Source organism: Lutjanus erythropterus, chromosome 19 (assembly GCF_056507025.1).
Source record: "Lutjanus erythropterus isolate fLutEry1 chromosome 19, fLutEry1.hap2, whole genome shotgun sequence".
NCBI lineage: Eukaryota > Metazoa > Chordata > Actinopteri > Lutjaniformes > Lutjanidae > Lutjanus > Lutjanus erythropterus.
Window position 1 is genome coordinate 13,159,112 of NC_139335.1, and position 24,699 is coordinate 13,183,810.

Sequence of the window (24,699 nt, forward strand, 5' to 3'; positions counted from 1 at the left end):
CAATTGTCCTATCTAGAACATACTCAGGGGCTTCTACTCTCTCTTCCGAAAAGCATTCTTAGGGTGTTTTTTTTTTAATGGAACCACTAGTCTTACAAAAATCCATTAACAAACCATTTCTTCCAAAACAGTTTCTTCAGAAGCAAATGGTTCTGGGTAGAAACTGAGCCCAGGAAAGAACTCTTTCAGAACTGTTATTTCTAAGAGTGTGGCAAGAGTGAGCAGATAACAAGAGAGTAGACCTCCAAATGTCTCAACAAGCGGGGGCTCCACTTTATCGCTGCATCTCTCGGTGATACCGTTGTGCTGAGTGCCAGCTAGGATGTGGTTACATAGGCTCAAACACAGGTGCCTGAGGATTAAACAGAGGGCAGGAAGAGCTCCCTGCTGTTGGAGTGGAGCAGGGGTAAGGAGGTGAGGTACAAAATAAGCAAGAAAAAAAACAAAACAAAAAACAAGACAAATGTTGAATGTGAACACCGTCTGTGTGATTGCATGCCAGCGTGGCGCAATGGGGAGCACAATGGGCCTTGGTTTATAAAGCTGCACCGGTGCCTGGGGTCTTTGTCTCACAGCCATTAAAATTCTGTGTATGCAGCAGGGGACCCGGCTGGAGTCATGCCACCATTCAACCTCAGCTGTCAGGTTAGAATAAGGTGTTTTTATATCTGCGGTGAATGGGCTGTGGAGGTGCAGCTTGACTGTTGGGGGCAGCTGCTCCACACAGCAGCCACATTAAAGCCCCTCTGGTCCTCCCATGCCAGTTTTGGGTCTTCCCTAGATCTGTCGACCCATTTCGGTTGGCTTTTATCTGCGCTCATAGTGCTGCAGGAATTCCTGGTCCAGAAGGACTGCCCTCTAGCTTTCCATCTGGACTTAAAGCCTGCAGCAGGCGCTTCCATGCACCTGCTAAACCCGCCTCTGTCCCTTTGTTCATCACTGGAATGGGGGAAGCGACAGTTTGTCATAGCCAGTGTTCTTCCTCCCTCCACCCCAGTGTAGTCATTGAAAGATGTCAGCTTTACCAGCCGCAGTCAGATGAACACATGTCCTCCGGTCATTAAAAGGATAGTTTGGATTACCTACAGTAGACGGGGGGAAGCATGCCCCAAGTTTGGAGAAGCGGCAGGGGTACAAGTGTAAGAAGCTATGTGATGAACTGCTGTGGACAGGGTCAGCAGAAAAAATGTATTTTAGACACCTAAAGTGTACACTATATTTAGAATAATTTCACCACCAAGCCAAATATTGCTCTCTCCAAAGCAACCAAACTGCCTTTGTTAGTTTGCATGTCATTATGTCTTTATTTTTTTAAAGAGTTAATTAAGATTCTTCAAACTCACACAACAACACAAACAAATTAACCAATCAAGGCAGCGCCATAATACCAATGTTCATGTTCTGCAAAGTGAACTGTTTTCTGGTGGCTTTGTAGAGAGCAATATTTGGCTCAGAAGATGGCAAGGTAAAGTGGTGAAAATATTCTTTATTTAGTGTACACTTAAAATGATATTGATTTTTTAGGAGGTTTAAGTACGTTTTGCTGCTGACCCTGTCCACAGCAGTACATTACTTAGCTTCCTACATGGATACTCCTGCTGCTTCTTCAAACATAGGGCATGCTGATTGCCATTTAATACACTGACTCAGCCCCACTACGGAATATTTGGACTATCCCTTTAACTTCCTGTGTGTTTGTGTCTGTCTATAAACATGAATTCCATGTTTGTCATGTGCAGTATGCTTCTCTTCCATGAAGGCACGGTGCTTTAAAACGAGATGAAGCCTGAGACAAACGATGAATTAGATGATTAGTGGAGGCAAAAACGTCAATCTGACACGTTTGTGACAGCAGCATACAGTGAGTCATCACACCTGTACATACTGTACATATTCACACAGCTTTGTACTATTGTATATGTGTCCATGTGAAAATCCAGATCTGCACAGGCAAAAGCAGAAACAGGTGTTCCCATGTTAACATGCACATGTACAAGCAGATTAGAGTGGCTGACTCGCCCACAAAGAAAACAGGAGAAATCACACTTGAAACACATGCAGCGTCTACCACAGACAAACATGTATCAGGGGCGTTTGACCTCAGCAGTTCACTGTGAAGATCGAAAGCACAGTGATGAAGAGGAAGAGGAGAATGAGGGTCAGACAAGAGGTTCTCTGTTGGAAACTCATTAGATCCTAGAGCCCAGTGTGCGGAGGAATTGGTCCTATCTTCCCCTCAGAAGTGAGAACTGTTAGCAGTCAGCAGCCATTTAAGTTCTGACTGAGTTTCAGAGAGAAGATCACTTCAGTTGTGTTACATGGGGAGCAATCCGTGTAACAATCTCGGGTTTAGCAGCATGGAACTGGATGTCGATTTTGTTCTTTATGTGCTTTTAAACAATGATTTTTCTCTGTTCCCCAGCCGGCTTTGTTCCTGAAAATATATGTATTGCTCTTGGTCACAAGTGCAGCAGTTTTCAGGAATTAATAATCAAGGCAGAATCAAAACTGAACATATGAATGGCACTGAAACATGTAACCACAGTAGTGATTACTGTGCACTCAATTCCCCATCCTGTAATTTCACGTGGGTAACTTGGTATTATGCATTTTCCTTGCTTCAGACGATCAATGTGTGAGGCTGTGCTTGGCATGTGCAGCTCTCTAATGGTGGCTTGTTGATGGAGCCGCATTGCTAAGTGCACGTTGCCACCGAGCCCCTGAACCAGCTGGAAGTGGCTGCGTGCGTTTGTTCAGGCATGAGTGAATGTTTTGGGATTGTGTGTGTGTTTTTTGTGTGTCTGTGTGTGTCAAGTACGAATGCATTTACCAGTGGATGGAATTACAGCAAAGCCACCTCTCCTGCGGCTAGTGCCAGGGGGAAAATAGGGATGGCTCCTCCATTTGGGCTCAGATGGGGATCAGTTTCGAGGGCCTGTTGGGCTTGGCGGTGTGTGTTTTGGAGAAGCCCGTGCACGGGTGGTAGAAAGAGCAGATTAGTAAGGTAGAGGTGGAGTATTGTTGTCACCAAGCGGGCAAAATGTAAGGGCCAGTTTTTTATAGATAGGGGAGTAAGCTGCAGCTTTCCGGGGGGAATTGTGTGCGCCGGTGTGTACGTGTGTGTCCTGTTATCTGTGTTTGTGTGTAGGTAGGTACACAGTGCGCGCATGATCGCTTGTGTGAAACACAGAGGTGCACAGTCATTCTTTTATTTACAGTTTCAATCAGGTTCAATTTTCTGTATCCCTGTCCCCGATCAGCGAGGCTGCCCCCACATTCACCCAGTTACACCACACCTTCCTCTGCATTTACTGCCATAAATCTTGGGTGTTAAGTTGCGCATGGATGTGGGGAGAGAAAGAGAGAGGCTCCAGTAATCAGCCATGAGAGTGAGTCAGCTAGTGTGGTAGACCTAGAACCAGGCGTGCTCCGGGCCTTGGCGGCTTACTGCAACTATTAATACAGACTTTAATTAGCCCGCCACAAACACTGGCACAATCGGCTCAGTGTCGCCCGTGGCTGGTGAGGCAGACAGATCAATAGGTCTGATCATGCCTTTTTCATCAGCTCAAATGAAAGCACTTTGTCTCCAAGCTGAGCCCTGGACCTTGCGTATCACCTTAAAGGCTTTCTGTGGCTGCACTTGCTGTGTGCAGTGTTGCGGATGGGGCCTGTATAATCTGGCTGCATTAGGGAACTATAAAGATAAATGAAGGGAGGCACAGAGCATAACTCATCCTGTCAGAGAAGGGGGTTTAAGGCTGGGAAACTTTGTGTTTTCTAAAGCAGCCCCTACCACCCCCACCCCCCATGGCTTCACACTCTCTCTTCCTCCTACTTGCTTGTGTTCTTCTGTTTTTTTTTTTTTTCAGTGCACAATCTCTGCTGTATTTTTCTCCATCTGCTTTCTGTCTATTCCCTCATCTCCCTCTCCCTGCCCGTCTCTCTCCCTGTCCTCTTTTACTGATCTAGAGGTATGGAAGTGTTCATTTACACTTTCTCTGCTGCACAAATTGCTCCTCTACCTCTTTGCCAGCGCATTTCAAATGAAATAAAAGAGTAAGCTGCTTTTGCAGTAACAACTTATTCCATGTGCTTTTTGGCAGGCTTCTCTGTTGACCTTCAAGTTCCCAATCAGTGCCGAAGAAAAATGGAAATGGCTTGTTCTGAGTCCTCATTTCCTGTGAAATGCTGGAATTGTGTTGTGTCTGCTACACATGGGTTACTGAATCACTGCCTTTTTTTTACTAGCTACCCCCCTCTTATTGTTTTACTTTCTTTCTTTTCCAATGTCTTTTTAAATTGTGCTTACTTTTCCCCCTTCTTATAGGGATGAGTACCGAACTTGCTTCATTCCTATCGAGTGTTGAAAAATGCCTTATCCATACCTGCTAATACTTCCGTTTTTCCTGGGTTTCACTTGTGTTTCGTGGCCATCTCTTGGCACCCTCCCATTAAGTTGTTTCTTCCAGGAAACTCGCGTAATTTGCATGGCCCTCAAACTTTATCATCATCATAAACCGCTCCATAAGTTTTGTTTGTCTCTCTGACACAAACCTAGTTCAGAGTGCAAAAACATGCATTGCACATCAGTTTAATATTTTGTCTAATGCCTAGTGTGAGGTTGTAGGTCTGTCTGGACTGTGCAACCCCATTTGCACAAACAGCTCTGCCATCTGTATTAATTCTAATGCAATCATTGTTGCTTGTTTCTAGCTTGCTTTAATCTACTTATCTGCACCAATGACCGCACTGATAACTCAGTGAACTTATTAGCTAACCAGTCCAGCTAACCTGTTAGCTCGACAGTGAGTTTGTTCACCACAGCGTCCCCTGTGCATTCTCATGGAGAGCGTTTCTGATGGCTAATTTGGTGCTGCTTACAGACCAACCAGTAAAGCAGACAAACACCTGGAGATGACGATCAGAAGCAGGCTAGCTGCTCTTTAGCACAGAGAATGTAAGAGGCCTCACTCTGACGCTATTTCCCAGTACCACAAAGGTCACCCACACGAAGTCAAGTCAAGTCAAAGTTTATATCAGATATCACAAAGCATGCTTCAAAGAGCTGTGCATATAATAAAACAGCAATCAAGACACAAAACATGCAAAAGTGCATAAGTTGAACAGTATACAAAATTGCAGAAAATTAACACAGAAATCTGCAAAAAAAACAAAATTCAAAATCTGACAGATACAATAAGAACAAAGATGAGCAGCATTAAAAACAACATTCATTACTTACTTCATCTTTGGAGTAGACTACTGTTATTTTATATTTCTATAGTTTAGTTCTGCACAGACATTTCACCAGTTCCTTCATTTTAGTCCACTTATTTAGGTTGAGTAAAGTGTGCAGAGTATAAACAGCTTCCTCCTTTCTTTGTGCTGTGATGTGATTTCCTTTTTGTTGAAATGTGTTTTATGAAAGTGGTAATGAAAAAACATTGCTCAGCAATCAGTATCAAGTCAAGGCATTGGTAGAAAATCTTTTGAACGATACTCAGACCTACTGTCTTCTCCCTCTCTTTCCGGTAGATGATGTCCCGCCTTATTTCAAGATGGAGCCTCCTCAGACCCAGGTTCACCTGGAGGGGAACCGCCTGGTCCTGACCTGCATGGCGGAGGGCAGCTGGCCCCTGGAGTTCAAATGGATCTACAATGGTTCTGAGCTCACACGTTTCTCCTTGGAATACAGGTGAGAGATGCAACCTTGCCTGCCAGAACTGATTCTATTATCTTTTTTTTTTTTTATTATTCATCAACTATAATTAGCCTACTACACGGGGACATTTTAGTGGCATTTAATTGTAACTAATAGCTCAATTGCTCATTTTTATTCATATTATAGACTAATTTCTATGGATTTATTCAGGACTGATTTGGCTGCATGTCTCCCTTGAGACATAACATCTTGTGTTCAGGGGATTGTCAGATTTATGCCGACTTGTATCTCACGCTGTATTCAACATTCAGAGATGGTGTTAACAGATAACTCTTCCTCTTTTCTCTCTGGCTGTTTGTTGAAACTATCATGGCCGCAACAAAATCACACAATGCATATTTTCTCTTCAGATTGTACAGTGTGGGTGGCTTTGCTATGTCAGCAGTGAGATGCTGTTTCACTGACTGTGGAGTTCCTACCGGGCACTTTTTATTACATACTTCAGCCTCTAACCACAATGCTGAACAACTCCAGCAACAGCAGCACAGAGTGTGGCAAGAGAAAGCTTCAGCCTGTGCTAACAAGGCCCTTCTATGTGTGTGTGTGTGTGTGTGTGTGTGTGTGTGTGTGTGTGTGTGTATGCATCATTGTTCCCATTTGTGCATGGACTGTAAGTTTGAAATGTGTGTGTGTTTACAGGTCTCAGTCTACAAAAAAAAGTCAGTTTCTATCTCATTCTAGCCTTTTTTCAGGACTCTCTACACAGTCTGACTAGTCTCCTATGGACAGACACTCTCAGGTGGCATTGTCTGATTGCTATCACCGGCTGCCCCCCCCCTCCCTGCACACACCTTCCATTCTTCGTCTGTCTTTTCCCCTCTCGTCGTCGACTTCGTCTTTCCCTGTCTTTCCTCAGCATTTGGCTGTGCTCTCACGTGGCTTAGTCTCTGGGTCTGCTTTGCAGGCCAGCCCTCTGCTTGTTATTCTTCACCAGCCCTGATCAAAGAGGAGAACTGGAATCCATTTAATCAGACCCCCCCCCCCCCCCTTAACACCCCTCCCCCCCACCACCACCACCACCCCACCCCGAATTGCAGTGCAGGGGGAACATGGCAGGGGCGGACTCGACACTCCTAAGTGGCTATAGCAAACCAATTAAAGGGGACTCGGCTCCGGGGTTATCTAGCCAGCATTTCACACACACACCATTTAACATGAATGCACATCAGGGGGCAGACGGAGCTGTATGGCTGCCCAGCACTAACATGTGAGAGGGGCTCATATGATTTCATTCAACTGACTGAAGATAGAGGGTAACAATGGGGTTTTGTGAGTCCTGCCAGTCAGAGTCTTTGTCGTTTGCTCCACAGCTTGCCTTAAAGGTCCAGTGTGTGAGATTTAATGGGATCTATTAGTAGAATATGTCAGAAATGGAGTACAGTATTCATAAGTATGTTTTCATTAGTGTATAATTACCTGACAATAGGAATCATTGTGTTTTTGTTACTGTAGAACCTCTGTAGGCCTCTCAACCTTATCACTCAAAGGTCCACATCTGATCTTTACTCAAGGTCCAAGGTCTGGAAAAAATTTTTAATAACGTACATTTCAAGTTCAAGACAGTCACAATAATCAAAACACATTAGAGCCTAGCGGGAGAAAAGGTGATTCTCTGGTGTAAAGTTAATGTGTGAACTTGAAAGCAACAACACTGTGTCCAGCAGTTAATGTCATCATGTCAGCGATGGGGAGGGAGGGAAATAGGACATTGATAGGTCATAGCCATTAAAACTGCATTAATCTGGGGTCAGGATCTCCAACTACACTCTGTATTCAATGTCTCTTAACAATTTATCTACACAAAATTTATTTCAAAATAGAAAACTTTACCCTTTGTATCTACCCTGACCTTGACACAGGCTCCTGAGTGATACTTTTTTCAATACCAACTTTATAAAATCCATTTTAAGAAAATTTAAATTTACATTACACATTATGGTAGTTTTCATTTTCACCTCATTTTTACAGTTTCATGACATAAAAATAAAAACCTCCTTGAGGTTAATGAGGTTAAACCCAAGTTGTCTGTTTCACCTCTTTAGTTCTGTTTCAGCACATTGATATTTTTCCACTCAAAGTAATTTTACAGCAAAAAATAAATAAATAAACCACAACCTGGAGATTTACTCCTGGAGATTTAGTATTGAATGACAAGGCATTTGATACTCATTAATACTGAAGCATTTAAGTCGGTGTCATAAAAGTATCAAAGTTTAGTGCCCTGACTTACAGACTGACTTACTGTCTTGTCTTGTCCACTTCCAGACCCCAACCCAAACTTTGAGAAGTCCCGCCATTTATTTCATTCTGCATGGGTCCAATTCCATGGACAAGACCATTCTGCTCCACACTGTTTCTCCAGTAACCCAAAACAGACAAACTAAACATTGCTTCTGTATACGGCCTTTCACATTTTTCACAAGTTTCTGGGGTCACTATAGGTTCTCCTATATCCCTGGAAGGGGAAGGTGAGGCAAGTTTTTTGCAGTCTGCAAACTCACCGCTAGATGACATTAAACCCTACACAGTGGTCCTTCAGTTCAGTTTATTACTTTAATCGACTTTAAAATAACATTCCTCTTTCTTTAGTTCACTACTTCCCATAAGCACATCAGCACCAAATCACACACCCTCTGTTGGCTGCTCTTAAGTGGAATGCCATTTAAGCTGTGTTTCAGGTGCCCAATGAAACATCTCGATTAATTTAGCATCTCGAGTGTGGGGGATAAAAGCGTCAGGATGACAAATGTCGCTGTCTGTCATGCTGATGATGACTAATGGCACTTTGTGTTGTGTTTGCCCATTAGGTACCTGATCCCGTCGCTGGACCGAGCGCACGCCGGCCACTACCGCTGCATTGTGAGAAATCGAGTGGGTGCTATAATGCAGTGCAGTACTGAAGTGCAGGTTGCCTGTAAGTGTGGGTTTCTTTGCATATGTGCATCTCCAGCTCTGACAGAGTAAGGGGAGGATTCTGTTTTTGTTGAAGTCTTGTCATGCACAGTATGTGGATGAGTCACTCTGACTAAAGGAGCTTAGGTTTTGAAAAAGGTATTTAATGTGGTAATAATGACATTTCTTCTTTTTCATCTCCTTTGTTGCTGGCATGCGCTTCCAACATGTTGGCAACATTTTCTCTCTCTAGCATTAATATTTAAATTTCTTTGTCTCATACGTTCTTCTTTGTTTCTGCTAGATATGGGTGGTTTTGTGGAGGGCGAAAGGTCTCAGACTGTATCCCAGGGTGAGGGTGCTCTCATCCACGCACCGCGGATACACAGCTTCCCCAGGCCACAGATCACCTGGTTCAGAGATGGGCGTAAGATTCCCTCCAGCAGCCGTATGTAAGTCTACTTTCACCTCAGCTTGGTTTGTTTTGTGTTGAGGAGGAGAGCGCGTGTGCGTGTGGCTTGTGGGTTTCCGCGCGCGTCTGAGCTGCTGAAGCAGAATATCTCTCACTTCGGAGAAGTTCAATACTGCTCACAGATTTTCTCCAATCCCCCACACGCCTTGCTGAAGTTGAGCAGAGTAGTTGATGAACGAATTTTGGTGCAGGCCCTGTGTTCATCATTGAATCACTTCTCAGTGATAAAGCGGGTTATTATATCGCCCCTATTGACTTTGCAGGCAGAATGATTGAAGGGTAGAGATAGAGCAGGCAGCAGGGGAACCAATTAGACAAAATTGGACAAAAGGCCTCAATTGATGATATGTTTGACTGACAGCACTCACCCCTGGGTGGATTTGTGTGAAAGAGGGTGTGTGTGTGTATGTGTGCATATGTGCATGTAGTAAGAATCTATGTAAGGCTGTATGTGCACAGCGGGACTTCTGTATGTGACTGAGTATCTGTATGAGCAATGCAGGGTGAGTGTTTGTTGGATTCACGTCCACTCAGATATGCTTTTTTCCTGGAGAGATACTGTCAAGGTGATCACCAGAGATTAATTCTGCCATCTAGACAAATAGAGGAAGGCAGTCCACAACTCCTCAGAAACCACCTCCTCATCTATTATTCAGCAGCGTGCTCTGCCATGTCGTAGCTGACATGAAGACTTTTACCCTGAGCTGCCTGCTCTCACTTGAAGATCGGTGCATGTATCCTCCGCCTGCAGGGCTCCAAAAATGCAGTACAGGCAAGAGGGAAATTGCAAGAAAAATCTCAACCCTTTCCGTGAATGTTTCGACCAATTCCAGAGCTGGTTACTATGCCGCTGACTCTTATCAGACGTGAAGCGGTGAAGCTTTGCTCTGTGACAATGAGAGGCACTGACAGGACACTCTGCATTTACCGCTTGTTTGCTCGCTTTGTGTCAGACCACATTGATATTCACAGGCGTGTGTGTATATTGGTGTTTGCGTGTTTGTATAAGTGTCTGTTGACTCTGTGAGAGCCACGGCTCCTTAATTGTCCAGGAGTGTGTCTGTTTATCCTGCACCGATCAGGCAGATACTGGCAGATACGGAGAGCCTAATCTGGCCGCGTGCTTAGCGTCAGCTCTCATTTAATGGGCCCTTTTCAAACATTTGAGACCATCAGCCAAACCAACATGTAGCCGCTCTCGAGGCTGAAGGGGAGCAACGGTCACAAAATGATTTTAGAGGTATAGCATGATATTTTTCAGTCCAATCACAAGTGTTTATTTTTTGCACTGACTATATTATTGACATACTCTGTTTTTCTGTTTAGTCTTATGTGGGCTGTGACAGTATGATTTTTTTCTGACCGCACTCTAAAAGCAACATATTCTGTACTTTAAAGCAATTAATTACACTTTACTGGAAGAACCATACTGTCTTGAATTTAGGATAGCTCTGTAAGGAATAGGGAAGTGTGTACTGTGTGTGCACCATGCAAATGAGGGAAAGCAAGCAGCGGACTCACAGTGCTGCACATAGTAGAGCAGACACTTAAACTTATCAATAAGCTGTCAGTCTGGCAGTAAATGTACAGTAGAGGTTACAGTGTGTCATTTAATAAACTTTGTAGCTTCTCAAGACCAAGAAAAGTCTCATCTATTGTTTCCCAACTGCTGGAAGGACTAATATTAAGCCAACGTTAACGCAAGCTTTACAACATTGGCTCTGGTGCGATTGTATCCCTTTCATATCACTTTCAGTGGTAAAATAAATCAATAATAATGGTTATTTCTCCACAAAAACAGTTTTTGTTGCTAGCATATTATTTGCCTTCCACTGGCAATCCCATGATGCCTTGGGTTTGGTATCGACTAATCAGAGTCTGTGTTCCTGACTTGTGTTTATGTGGCTCTGATCTCAAATGCGCTGTGCAATATATTAACATGAGGTTGACCCTTCAAAACAGAATTCGAGGTTATGATGAAAATGAGCTCAACCCTGCGATAGGTACCACATGACACATGACCACATGATGATGCAATTAATGTTGGAGAAATTAAAAATCTATTTTAAGCCCAGAAGTCTCACCACAGATCAGCCGAGCTTACATTTTATACTTTCAGCATCTGTCTGCAGAATTTATTCATACTGTATATAATTGAGCAGGTTGCACAAAGATGGACTTTGACTGTAGCTTATATTTTACAAATAGAAGAGGATGGAGGCATACTTTATTAATCCCACTTGGGGGAATTCAATTTTCTTCACTCTTTTGTTATTTTACATACACGCCTGAAGTGCACACAAACAAGATCTATACACATGCATCAATGTACAGCATGGAGAGCTCACAGAGCAAGGGGGGCTGTCATATAGTCAGGCGCTCCGAGCAGTTAGGGTTTCCAGTCCACACTCTATACCGACTGATCCTCGCTGAACTTGAACCGGCCACCCTCCAGCTCTAAAGCCAAGTCCCTACGGGCCGAGCTGCTGCTGCCCCCGTACTTCAAATATGTAGACATCTAAGTTTCTCAGCTGCACAAAGCTGTTACGGGACCAATTAATTTGTCTGGATAGATTAAGAATGACTGAACAACTGCTTTTATGAACACAACTCCGACTGGCCTTCAGTGTCTCACAAGACCAGCCTAACTTATCTTATATGGCGATTAAAATTACAGTAAACTTTGTACTGCGGTAAGAGGGGGTATAAAATAATGAGAGGAATTCTGAACTATTCCATTAAGACACTGTGGTACCTTCTAGATGGAAGAGCTCATAAAATTGTTTTTGTGTGCTTCTTTTCCGACATAATTTATGTGTGTGTGTGTGTGTGTGTGTGTGTGTGTGTGTGTGTGTGTGTGTGTGTGTGTGTTTGCGTTTTTTTGTGTGTCATTTTACCCTCAGGATTTATTGACTGTGAGAAACAACCACTCACTGGTTTTAATGATATGAGTACGTCTGTGTGCTTGTTAATGTGTGTATGGTTCGGTGTGTGTTTGGGGACAAATCATGAAATGCACACCAGTTGACTCGGGATGTCTGATTAATTGGGAGCCAAATTGGTGACCCCAATTTGATTTAACTACATTCAACACTACCTAAAGCTGTTTGTGTCTTTATTAGGGTGAGGCTGAGGTTAAGTGAGTGTCATGGGAATGAATGGAAGACAATTCAGTGTCCTTAAAAGTACGCTATACTAATGTGTGCGTGAATATTTCACTCAGTGCCATCACTCTGGACAACACACTGGTCATCCTGTCCACTGTGGCGCCTGATGCAGGACGTTACTACGCCCAGGCAGTCAACGACAAGAATGGGGAAAACAAAACCAGTCAACCCATCATACTCACTGTTGAGAGTAAGTACATATGAAATGTCTAAACTTTAATCCGATTCCGATATGTGAATTTAAATATCTATCAATAACGATACTATACCAGCGTTGTTTTTTTCTTGATGTTTATGATTGTTTATGACTTTTGTTTTTCACTATTAGTAGTAATAGTAGTAGTAAGACTACATGAGGCTGAAACTGAACTGTAGTCTGGAAAGCTTGTGTAGTTTGTGTAATGTAACTTGTTTAATAGCGTCTTGCAACCATTGTGGGGCACTGTAGGATTCTGGCTTGTGACATTCACATGTGCAGCAGATAGGCAGAGAGGTGGCCCTCATTTGTGTCATTTCCCATGATGCACTGTTGACAGTTTAAGTTGATTATTTTACGTTCCAAAATGCAAATGTAACTGTTTGTAAATGTTTGTAATATGTTTGACGTGTTTGTTCAGTAGTTGGTAGTTTATGTTGGTTTTGTATCATAGCACATTTGTATGCATTTCCCTGATGTTGTGACTGATTGTTTGTGTTACTGGTTTTGTGTTATTAGCAGCAGATAGCATTAACAAGTTGTTGCAGGTGAAAATGTGCTTTTATCCCTTATATTCATTTTTAAGACATGACACACAAATTCATTCAACAAAGCAGCTACACAACAGGGGGCTCAGACAAAAACAATAGAAGCAGAGATAGCGCCCTCTACTGGTGTTTCCTTTCATGATATCACTCCCCTCTGCTATTTCCTCTTCTGTCGGTCCAACAGCTGTAATCATACCCATTACCTCCACACAATAGTTGTTCTCTTTTTCCACAGTCCTCCTCTAACCTCTGGCTCGAGCAGTGAATTACACTCATAAGGTGTGTTTTAGGTGGAGCCCCAGCAGCACCTCTCTGACCGGCTGGATGAACGGGCCCATAAAGTGGACCTTCAGTTTAATCATGCCTCGCAAAAAGCAGATTTATGAAAATGACACTGAACGAGCGGGGAATGATTAAACGCGCACGCACACACACATAACACATCAGATTTAGAAGGTCGGCCTCACTTATAAACACGACATGTTCACAACTTCAAATGAGGTTTGGCATTGCTTATGCAAGCATGCTTACGTGTCAAATCATTAGTGTTTAGCTGAACGTGTCACTTCCCCGTCGCCCCACCTACTGTTACTGACTTTCATCTCAACAAAATCAGGGTTTCTCCGCTTACAACAAGCACCCAATTAAAGGAGACACCAAGTGTTTTTTTTCTGACTGTGTCTGAACATAACGATAATATTTTCCACATATAACCCAACCTTTGATACGAGATGAAACACAAATATGATTCATATTATTTGTCTGATGTGGGGTTTTGACTAGCGTATGAGGATTTTAGACTGTTCACATGTGGAGCGGCACATTTTCCACATCAGCTTCCTGCGTGCGCTCTGGCTTCTGCCCATCCGATCATTAATACAGTGTTTGTAATTCAATACGCATGACACAGCAATCTGTGGGGACCAGATATCGCAGAATATCACTGAATCTGGCCTTGTGGATCACACAACCGTATTTTGCATCTGAAAGTCAATAAGGTTTTCACAGCTGCATTTGTTCGTTTTAGCAAGTCTGTGGAGAAAAGACAGAAAAATATGCAGAAGAGGGAGCGTGTTGTTCCAAAGGGAGCATACAGATGAGATGGAGCTGAGTCTAATAGTAAAAATCAAACTGACACTGGCTAATACCCCAACTGGGCAGACATGTTGCACTTTGTTTTGTTCTTTCGAGTGTGACATTCACTGCAGTTGACTCGGGTTGACAATTGTCTTTGTACAGATGTAAACAATATGGTGACATTAGTAGCTAGAATTTGCTATGCAGGTCACCACGTTGTTTACTTTCCCCATTTAATTAGAAGATTACACACTTGAGGTATTCTTAACACTGAGGGTTTATGAACTGCAATACATTAATTAGTGTCTGCCGAGGAACCAATCACGTCTTCTAGAAAATAAAATGAGTTATTTGACAAGTTGAATGGATAGATATTGTCAGCCAAATATTATGGAATTTAACAAACCAGTTTACTCTATATTTAAACAAATCTGACAAATATTTAATTTACCTTAATTTGATGTTAAAGAGTAATGTCAGCACTCTGAATGAAGAGGAACCATCAAATTTTTTCACAGCTTCAACATGACTGCATCAGCAGCTATAAGAGTGCACTAACTAGAGTGCAGGAGCAGGATGGTGAGTGCGGGATGTCTGCAGGAACAGATGGTGAAGCACTTACTGCAATACAACCACAACTGCCAGATGCAACCGGTTGAGATTTGCAAAGTTTTTTATTTTTTAGCATATAGTCTCAGTCTCTTCCAGATAGAATAATGTAATGGATAAGTGTCCTGGGTTCGCCTTACTGAAAAAAAGTAAAGATTATAACTCCAAACTTCTCAGTTTAAACATTGTTATGAGACATTACAAGTTATGGGCAGTTTTTACAGAAAATCTACATTTTTGGAGAAACTCATAAAAGCTGAAATTCTAAATAATTTAAACTTGATGCTGGTCTGAACCTGCATGTCCCAGTGGAAATTGTGGCTATTCAGAAAGTCAGCATTTTGGCATAGAGCTGATTAGATCACTGCCAGTAACTGAATTTAATTCCAACAAGTAACAACTATCATATTAAACTTTTTAGGTTTATAACAAGCAAATGTTACAAAGCAAGTTACAGTCAATTTTGTAGTGAAGTCTACAGCTCTCGTTTGTTCACTAGCAGACCTTGAATGCTCCAGTATGTGAAGGTAACAAAACAGGGATTTATTCACCTCTCATTGTCGCTAACTTTAGTTGATTTTTTTTTTTTTTTTACATTTTTTTTTACAAACCCTACCAGCCTGTTAAGTTGAGTGACGAGTCAGCGGTCAGTATAAAACAGAGCGGTTTTTCAAGGTTTTTCAAAAATGATAGATCACAGCCACCATGAGAGGTTGCCATGATTAATGACGTGAGGAACATACAATCAAAAATGTGCACAAAAATTAGTAGACTGATGGATCCAGTAGTTTGTGAGATTAGCTGCGGTTGATCTGGCACACACACACACACACATGACCTATTGCATGATAATAATTACCATCAATAAATAATTCATGTCATATTATATATGTATTATGTGCTGTTTATACCACTGCCAATTACTGACCGTAGTGACTTTGCTTATTATTCATCTCATACTCTTCCTGTGAGAAGATGAATGTCAGTGCTGTTGATAGAATTCTTCTTCTTCCATCTCCATCCAACGCTTCTTCTCTCCTCTCTCTTCTCCACTAAATCTATCAGGAGCTCAGAAACTATAAGACCCACACCAATCAAACTTTCCACATAATCTCTCCCATTAATTAGGCAACAGAAATTACACAGATCAGCCAAATGCCTTTAATACATTTTAGCCAATAACTTCTGATCCAAGTGATTTAGATTTTTCCACATAAATCCCCCGGACCTTGGCAGATCATTGCAGCCTGTTTAGTTTCATCTTCTTCAGTTTTTTTGACTCTTGTGATGTCTTGACAGCAAGCTCTTCTACATGGATTGGTTGGTCTTCGCTATGCTAATTAATAATAATGTCAATAATGCCCTCAAGATGATTCTTGGACCACCATGATTAAATTGATTTATTGGGAGTTCTAGTTGAATTCTAAGACCTTTCAGTCAGCTGCAGTATCACAAAGTTGTATCTATCTACCTATCAATGGGCTAATCATCTGGCATCAAATATTTTTTTAGCTAAAACACATCACATCTCTGAAAGGACAAATTTCATTGTTTCTCACTTGACACTGAAAGCACAAGTAGAATTAATTTGCAAAAAAGAGACAATATGCACAATAAGCATCATCATCATCATTATTATTATTATCATTATTATTATTATTATTATTATTATTAGTAGTAGTAGTAGTAGTAGTAGTAGTAGTAGTAGTAATAGTTGTATTGCATAAAATTTTGGGGCCACATCAATCATGTAGTGACAGTCTGATATTGTGACAGGCCTGGTGTCTCCATTTCCAGACTTCTCACTTTAAAACCCAAAATTGAACTTTTTTTTGGTGTACCATACATCCTGTAATTGTATTGCAGGGTCAGAGTCCAGCACTTTTCTGTTCTCTACACTCTGTGCTGCCATTAGGAATCATCTTTTCAATCTATGCTTAGCTCTGACCCGAGGTTAATTCAAATGTTGTGATTTTGAAATGTTAAGTTCATTCTTTAGATGTGAAAGCAAAATGTCAGCAGCGGCTAAATGTGACTTTATACTTGGAAGATGTACCAGATAAAATGGTTTCTTTTAAATAGTTGGGTCAGCGCCGTCGCCTCGCAGCAAGGAGGTGAATCTGCCGGCTGGCATGAGCCTTTCTGTGTGGCGTTTGCATGTTCTCCACATGTGTAGTGTTTCCTCCAGGTGCTCTGGCTTCCTCCCACAGTCAAAAGACATGCAGGTTAATTGGTGACTGTAAATTGCCCGTGTCACCAAGTGTACGCTCTGTGATGAACTGGCAACCTGTCGAAGATGTACTCTGCCTCTCACCCAGATGTCGGCTGGTATCATTTGCTGCCCACTTCAACCTTGTTTTTCATTTCACTGTTGGGGGGGCAGAAACAGAAATTATTTTTAGTATTTTAATTTGGGGGTGGGCAACCTTTCTAACCTTAAAATCACATTGTTTCTTGTCTATAATTACCACAAGTACTTCCAAAACATATCATTATATTATATAAAATTGTATAGTTATGTTTATAATAATATATTGACGAAGACAACTCAGGGGGACAACAGATCCCTCTGTTGTCCTTAATTTCCACCTTAGGATAAGCAGTTAATACCCATAATGGGTGGAAAAATACAGTTAGCATTGTTGACTGTGAACATATATACTCTTATGTAGCATATAACATGAATAATGTATGTTATGCAAGCACCACATGAAATTGAATTCCATGAGGCAGATTGTTTAACAGTATTGTTCCTGTCTTTCTTAACATTCTGTATTAAACTAGGTTGGAAAATCATGATTTTTAACTCTACAGCTGAAGAACTGGAGGCTTGACTGAAGCAATCAAATGGGGAGCAGAGCCAAACAGCATTAACCCATCAGGAGGGCTGCTCCTACATTCAGGCAGTGTTTTGTAGAGGAAGCTTTGTCATTACGCTGCTGAGATTCCACAAAAATGGGCCTTGAACGGGTGTGATTTACAATGAGGTGGCACAAAATAACAATAATGATAATAAAAACTTGATTAGGCACCGCGTTAACCTCAGCAGCCCTGAAAGAACTTGCACCATCACAAACACACGTGCATACGGTACACGCGGTAAACGCGCAATCACTCAAACACATACGAGCGCACAGGCCCATACCCGCACTCCGGGGAGGTGGGGGGAAAATGAGATCAGATTCAGAGAGAGATCACTGATTGAGGGCAGTGAATCGATGGTTGGCTGGAGGCTCCGTGAAACCCGTGAGTGATGGTGCTGCATTTAATCGCCTTTTGTGTTTGTCTCAATTATGCTACATAATGGCTTCTAACACCTGGGCTAACACCGTGCTCGGGAAACGCTGTGTGCACTAGAAAAAGGAACTAAAGTAAAGACAGGGGTGTTAATAGTTGGGTGATAGCATGCTGGCTACCTGCTGGGAATGGTGACAGATTGTCAGTCTCAGTGTAAGGCTAGTCATGCTCAATTGGCTGATGCACAGGTCTAATCTCGGGTCTGCATATGGTTTATGGATTTTTTCACGTTTTTCTATCTACCTCTGTGTTTCTGTGTGTGTGATAGATGTGGGAGGACCTGCAGACCCCATCGCCCCGTCTATCATCATCCCCCCCAAGAACACCAGTGTAACCATGGGCAGAAACGAGGCGATCATGGAATGTGTTGCTAATGCGAGGTAATTTTATATGTCTTGGACACACATGGATGCTGAGGAGGAGACAAACACGGAGAAAGACATGCACACATTATCAAAACACCTCCACCTTCTCTTACCTCTACATCTGATACTTTGTCATTTGAATGAATCTTGAAATCTTTTGTTTGAACATGATGAAAAAGTATTTTGTAAGTCTCTCATTTTGTACCTCTTTTCCATTCTCTCCTTTGATTCAAGGCTTCACTCTGCTCTCCCTGTCTTGCGCAATCCCAGTCCTGAATTCTGACTATTATCTCCAATTCAAAGACTTAATCAGAATGACAGATGTATCCCATTGCTCTTTCAATGCTCTGTAACCTTGAAACAGAATATGAATCTGTATTAAAAACCACACTCCCCATCTCTTGCTCTCTTTTTTCTCCTTTTCATCTTTTTTTTTTTCCTCCTCCAGACCACTCGTCAAAATGAGTATTACGTGGAGGAAAGACGGGGTGGTGGTCAGCACGGGGATCCGAGATTTCGGACGCAGATTGGTCATCAGTTTGCCTGCGGTCAGTGATAGCGGCTTCTACGAGTGTGAGGCGTCACTCCGCAGCAGCAGCGTCCCCTCAGTCACTGCCGGGGCCTTCCTGCATGTCCTCGGTAAATAAACCCACAGCTTGTCTTACCCTCTCACAGAGCAGCTGAGCCAAAATTATCCAAATATTGCATCAGCCTGCTAACTCCCATGTTGAGAGAACATTTTGTTGCTGTTTTATTCTTCAGTAATGGAGCTGATGTTGTTATCTAGGACAGCGTTTCTTACATGGGGGTACTAGTACCCCTATAGGTACTTTGGAGTACTGCAGGGAGTGTGTGACAATGTTTTAAAATGTTGATTTAAAAAATATCAGTCATGCATGACCCCTTAAAAAATACAATAAAAAAACTTCAATAAAAAAATCTAAATGTAAGATTGATCAAAGAGTGATGGTAGCCAATTTTACGACAGTACTGAAGCGTTTTTTCTTGCTTGGTTCTGCTCCTGTCACCCCAGGGCTGATTCAACTAATTAGGCAGCTAGCTCCATGGCTAACCGAGCTAACGAGATAATGCCAGCTACAGAAAACAGTGGACTGTAGTTAGCCTACCTCTCATGTACTCACAGTGCAGTCTTTTTCTCATCACTCGTTTCTTTTACTATATTTGTTGTCATGTTATAGTATTGTTGTATTTATCTTAATGAAAATCTATAACTTTATGCCATTGATGTTGAGTCAATTTTTTCCCTGGAGTATTGAAAATTGTTTTGAATGTTGGTGTTTTTTGAGCTGTTGTATTGAAATGAGAAATTCCAGTATCGTGACGCTGTGCCTATACATCAGGTAATTCAGAAAGCTAAATCACCATTGGTACCAACCATTTCAAAATTTACTTGAGGTCAAGGAAAATATTCATGACACTTGGTCTCATGACAGCCAGTGTCAAAACCAACAATATAATGTAATGTTAAAACATCTTTTAACAATGTTAAGAGACACAGAGATTTTTTTTCTTGGCTCATGTGAAGTTCACATGAGACATTACCGACTTGATCAATGTCTAGTTGTCATGATAAAGACGTCTCAAACAGCATCAACTTTGAATTAAATGTGACATAATTGATCAAATGGCACTTAACGATAACAGTCATAAATATTCATAATAACTGATGTCATGACATGGTTAGGACATGACGGTTAGGATAGTTTTATGACAGCATTGTGCACAACATTTCAAATAAACTAAATTGTCAATTACCATAAAACCTCACAGAGGAAGAAAGCAACAATTATGCTCACAGTGACTGTGAAGCCAGTTGAGGGATTGAATAACGGACAAAAATACAGAAGGATTCATGGTTGAAACATAGCAATAATACAGGAGACAGACGTGAAAAAGAAAACAAAAACAGGGCCATGACACCATAAGTATCAGGAAGAATATGTTTTAATGGAATTTATCTCTATGATACTGATGGAGCAGCACCTTATTGTACCTCTTTATGTAGTTTTTTTTCTACTGTTGTCCATGAGGTATGTGGATGAAAAAAAATATTTAGATGTGAGTACATAACTGAAAAAAGTTTGAGAAACACTGATGCAGAACGCTGGTTCTCAGTTTTTTTGAGTCATGACCCCACCAGAATAATCAGGTTGGCGTTTGCACCCCTCTCTGTCCGCCTGAGACACTTCAGGGATTACTTTATAACACAAAGCTGCCACACCAATGTCACTGAGAGCTGCTTCCTGTCTCTCACGCTGTGCTGCTTGCCACTATCTTTTACTCGACCCCCAGAAGTGATCCTGCGATCTCCGCTGGGCTTCTGACCCTCACGTTGAGAACCACTGATTTAGAAGAGCAGATGTAGAAAAAGCACAGATGATTTGTGAGTTGTTTTAAAATGCTTTAATGGAGCTAAGTTTTCTGCTTTTTTTTCTCTTTGAAACAGAGTATCCTCTGTTTGTGAAAGAGCCACCGAGCCACATCAGTGCAGAAATGGAAAAGGTGGTGGATATCCCCTGTCAGGCACGAGGTTGGTGCTGTTTGTTTTTCTGTGTGCAAAAAGAATAAAAAGAACAAAAGGGTCACAGTGGCAAGGGAAAAAAAAATTAATCCTCTCCTTCCTCTGCAGGCACACCACAGCCAGACATAGTGTGGTATAAGGATGCAGTGCCCATCAGCCCGGTAAAGATCCCGAGGTACAGGGTGTTGGTGGGAGGCAGTCTACAGATCAACGGTCTCCTGCCAGATGACACAGGGATGTTTCAGTGCTTTGCCCGCAATCTCGCAGGAGAGATCCAGACAAACACCTACCTAGCTGTTACTAGTATGTCCCCTTGAAAATTTTTCAAAGCTATCTGCACGTCTGCTGCTTAATTCCACTCATCTTCCCCTCTCTGTTCCCTCCCTTCTTTATTCTTAAATCCGCTCCACTGTTCTCGTTCCTAATCCTCTTTTCTCTCTCTCTCTGTCTTGCCTCCTACACCCATCTATCTATATATCTCTTCGCATTGACAGATTTGTCACCTTGGATGCTCGGGCAATTATTGGCTATTTTTGAATCAGAGAATGTGCAGGGGAGAAAGGGAGCGAGGGAGAGACGGAGACTTGCCTTGTCAGATTCTCAGAGCTGTCCCCAAATATGAGACCTGACAGCCGCCCCTTTTGTCAAGTCTATTAAGCTCTCAGCTGCCGCCTGCTTTATTAGGGAGAAAGCTGTTTATATCTCTCATTATCACCTCTGTCTTACCTGATTTTGTTTGCATGTGTGTGTGTGTGTGTTTCTGCGTGTGTGTGTGACCCCTCCCCTCTCAGGTATCGCTCCCAACATCACCGCTGGCCCTTCTGACAGCGCCGTGATTGACGGCATGTCAGTCATCCTGCATTGTGAGACCTCAGGAGCCCCGCGGCCTGCCATCACCTGGCAGAAAGGTGCGTGGGCTAACAGCGTGAGGTCCAGAGTGGGGGTTCATTATGCTGCATTTTAAGATTTGTCAAGGTTTGACACGAGCTATGGAAGGGGTTCAGAATATGCATTTTCTCCAAACAAGCTTACTTCTTTCCTTTTGCATCCCTGCTTTTCCTCCTGTTTGTTTTCCCTGACATTTTTCCAATACCCTAATCTCTCTTTCTCCCCGTTGCCCTCCTCCCTTTTTTCCCCCTACATCCCATACCATCAATCACTTCCGCCCTTCCCTGCAGGTGAACGTGTCTTGGCCAGTGGCTCGGTCCAGCTGCCCAGGTTCACCCTGCTGGAGTCGGGCAGCTTGCTAATCAGCCCCTCCCACCTGTCTGACGCTGGTACCTACACCTGCATGGCCTCCAACTCCCGCGGCATCGATGAAGCTTCAGCTGACCTAGTGGTCTGGGGTAAGCATAACTAGCTACGACAAAAGAAAGATGGCGTGTTGCTCTGTATACTCAAGTATAAACAGAGAACTGGGAAAAAACAGGATGATATTCAAGGCAATCCAAGCAGTACAAAAATAAAGAGGAAAGAAAACTTCAAAAGCTTTTATTATAGCACTAAATCATAAAACCTGCACATGCTCTGCCCCAAGCCTTCATACTCTACCTTGACCAGCACATGGTGAAAATACTGTAACCTATGAATCCAAGCTAAAGTTTTGAAATAGAAAAATCCTCCTTTTTTAATCCATGACTTGTTTACTTGAAGATGTGGTAAGTACCTGGTTCCTGGAGGTCATTGTCAAGATATTCTGACTGTCGTGTAATGACTCATGCATGTACTTATTTTCTGTGCATAAATTCCCATTTCCAGTGTTTCTGAGCCTTGCAAAAGCACTCCACCCAGCGGAAAAACTGTATGATTCACCCGGTTTCAGACAGACATTGAGTGAAAGATGAAACCAAGTCCAGTAAGCCCTGTTCAATCCGCTGTTCAAACACAGTCTCTGAATAACAACCTCTGTGTGTGTCCGCAGCACGTACGCGCATCACTAAACCACCACAGGATCAGAGTGTCATCAAGGGAACCAAAGCTGTTATGAACTGTGGAGTGACCCATGACCCCAGTGTCACTGTCAGGTAATAACTACATCCACCTGCAATATAAACTTCCTAGCCTTGTTATGCCTCGGGCTCCAGCAACAGCCGTGGCTGGAGGCGTTATGTTTTCGGATTGTCCATAGATCCATACGTCAGTACGTCCATCCGTACATCTGTCTGTCCCATTCTTGTGAACACAACATCTCAGATAATTTTGTATCTCAGGATCACCTGAATCCAGTTTGTTAAAATTTGGCACAAATGTCCACCTGGACTCAGCGATGAATCGATTAGAATTTGGAGGGAGCTCAAGAATTTATACGTGAATTAAATTATGATAAAATGATGAGGTGGTGACATTTTATATCCAAAAAGTCAAGGGTCAACTTCACTTTGACATCATAATGTTCAGCTCTCAATCAGTCTTCTGTACTCCTCTGTTGAAATAGTCTTTAAGAGAAGACAACATGTTTCTCATTGGAAATTATTCACTAGAATCATACAGTGATACTGTAAAAAAATACACCAAATACCTTTTATTAAATTCTTTTAAAGTCTTCACATCATCGACTACATGATTCTGGACATCTGGACACACAGATGTAAGCAGCACCTTGATTTGCTGGTGGAGGCACACAACCACAAGCCAATAATTCTGTTTTAAAACACCCACAATTGTAATAAATGTCAGATATGACAACTATCTCTTGATGCAACCCCAGTCTAGAAAACAAGCGTGGGTATCAATGTCGTACTTAATTAGTTTATGAAATCTGCAAGAGATCTTATGCTGTTTATCCACCATTAGACGACCTCCTATGGGAAGATTTTGAAACTCTTAGAGTCTGATTGAGGAATTAGTCCATCGCTTCGCCTCACTCTTCAGACAGTCTTGAGCATGATGGAGTGTGAGCACATGCATCTGTCTCAGAGGGAGTGAAATGATGTCTGTGGAGCCCAGTGATTAGAGTGCCTGTCACCTGTGGGCCCACGGCATTGATCAGATCGCGGGGTAAACAGATGAATATGTAAACAGAGTAATAACTTCAGACAGCGCCTTTAATTAAACGCAACACAGAGGAGATTAGCTGGAAAGCCCGAACAGTCGCAATTAATCACAGGAGCTCCTAGTGTGTGCATGCTTATGTGGAGGGGGGAATGGGGGTGTCCATATGTGCGGTTGGGTATGTGACAAGGAGAGAAATGCATGGAAGAAAGCTTCAGTACCGTATATGTGACAGAGAGAGAGAGATGGTTTTCAGATTCAAATCAGCCTCACAAGGCTTTTCATCGGTGTCAGCGCCTTCTGTGTTTTGCTGTATGAACTGACACAAAGCAAACAGATTTACTGTCACAACACTTGGAGATGCAGTGTGTGAAAATGTGTATGTGTGTGTGTGTGTGTGTGCTACTCATACATACACATGTACATGTTACCTCCAGGTATGTGTGGGAGAAGAGCGGTGCGGTGATTGACGTGAGCACGTCACCCCGCCTCCGGCTGGATCCCGACGGGACCCTGCACATCTCCCAGACGTGGTCGGGTGACATCGGAACATACACCTGCAGGGTGACCTCAGTGGGTGGCAATGACTCCCGTAATGCCCACCTCAGAGTCAGGTCTGCATATTTGCCTCCCCCTGTCTTATCTCGCTGTCTGTGTTCCTTTTTTTTTTTTTTTCTCTTATTTACGTCAGACGGGGACATGATGGATGGATGTTTTTTCCACTGTTGCGGTTTATCACTGCTCTCCTCTCTAATCCATCACACCCTCTAATATTTACAATGCAAGGCTCTCGCTTTGCCTGTTTAATTCTGTTATTT

General features: G+C 42.4%; 1 protein-coding gene across 4 annotated transcripts in view; it reads left to right on the forward strand.

The window, feature by feature from the left end:
- sdk2a (sidekick cell adhesion molecule 2a) overlaps positions 1-24,699 on the forward strand; it is a 124,790-nt gene that overhangs the window by 64,500 nt on the left and 35,591 nt on the right. For all 4 annotated transcript variants that reach the window (XM_084744072.1, XM_084744073.1, XM_084744074.1 and 1 more), the window contains exons 2-13: positions 5,539-5,698; positions 8,533-8,639; positions 8,922-9,069; positions 12,313-12,446; positions 18,252-18,363; positions 18,797-18,987; positions 20,816-20,899; positions 20,999-21,193; positions 21,682-21,798; positions 22,069-22,236; positions 22,812-22,914; positions 24,319-24,495. In XM_084744072.1, the coding sequence (XP_084600198.1) occupies positions 5,539-5,698; positions 8,533-8,639; positions 8,922-9,069; positions 12,313-12,446; positions 18,252-18,363; positions 18,797-18,987; positions 20,816-20,899; positions 20,999-21,193; positions 21,682-21,798; positions 22,069-22,236; positions 22,812-22,914; positions 24,319-24,495 (1,696 nt within the window). The remainder of the gene's footprint in view (positions 1-5,538; positions 5,699-8,532; positions 8,640-8,921; positions 9,070-12,312; positions 12,447-18,251; positions 18,364-18,796; positions 18,988-20,815; positions 20,900-20,998; positions 21,194-21,681; positions 21,799-22,068; positions 22,237-22,811; positions 22,915-24,318; positions 24,496-24,699) is intronic.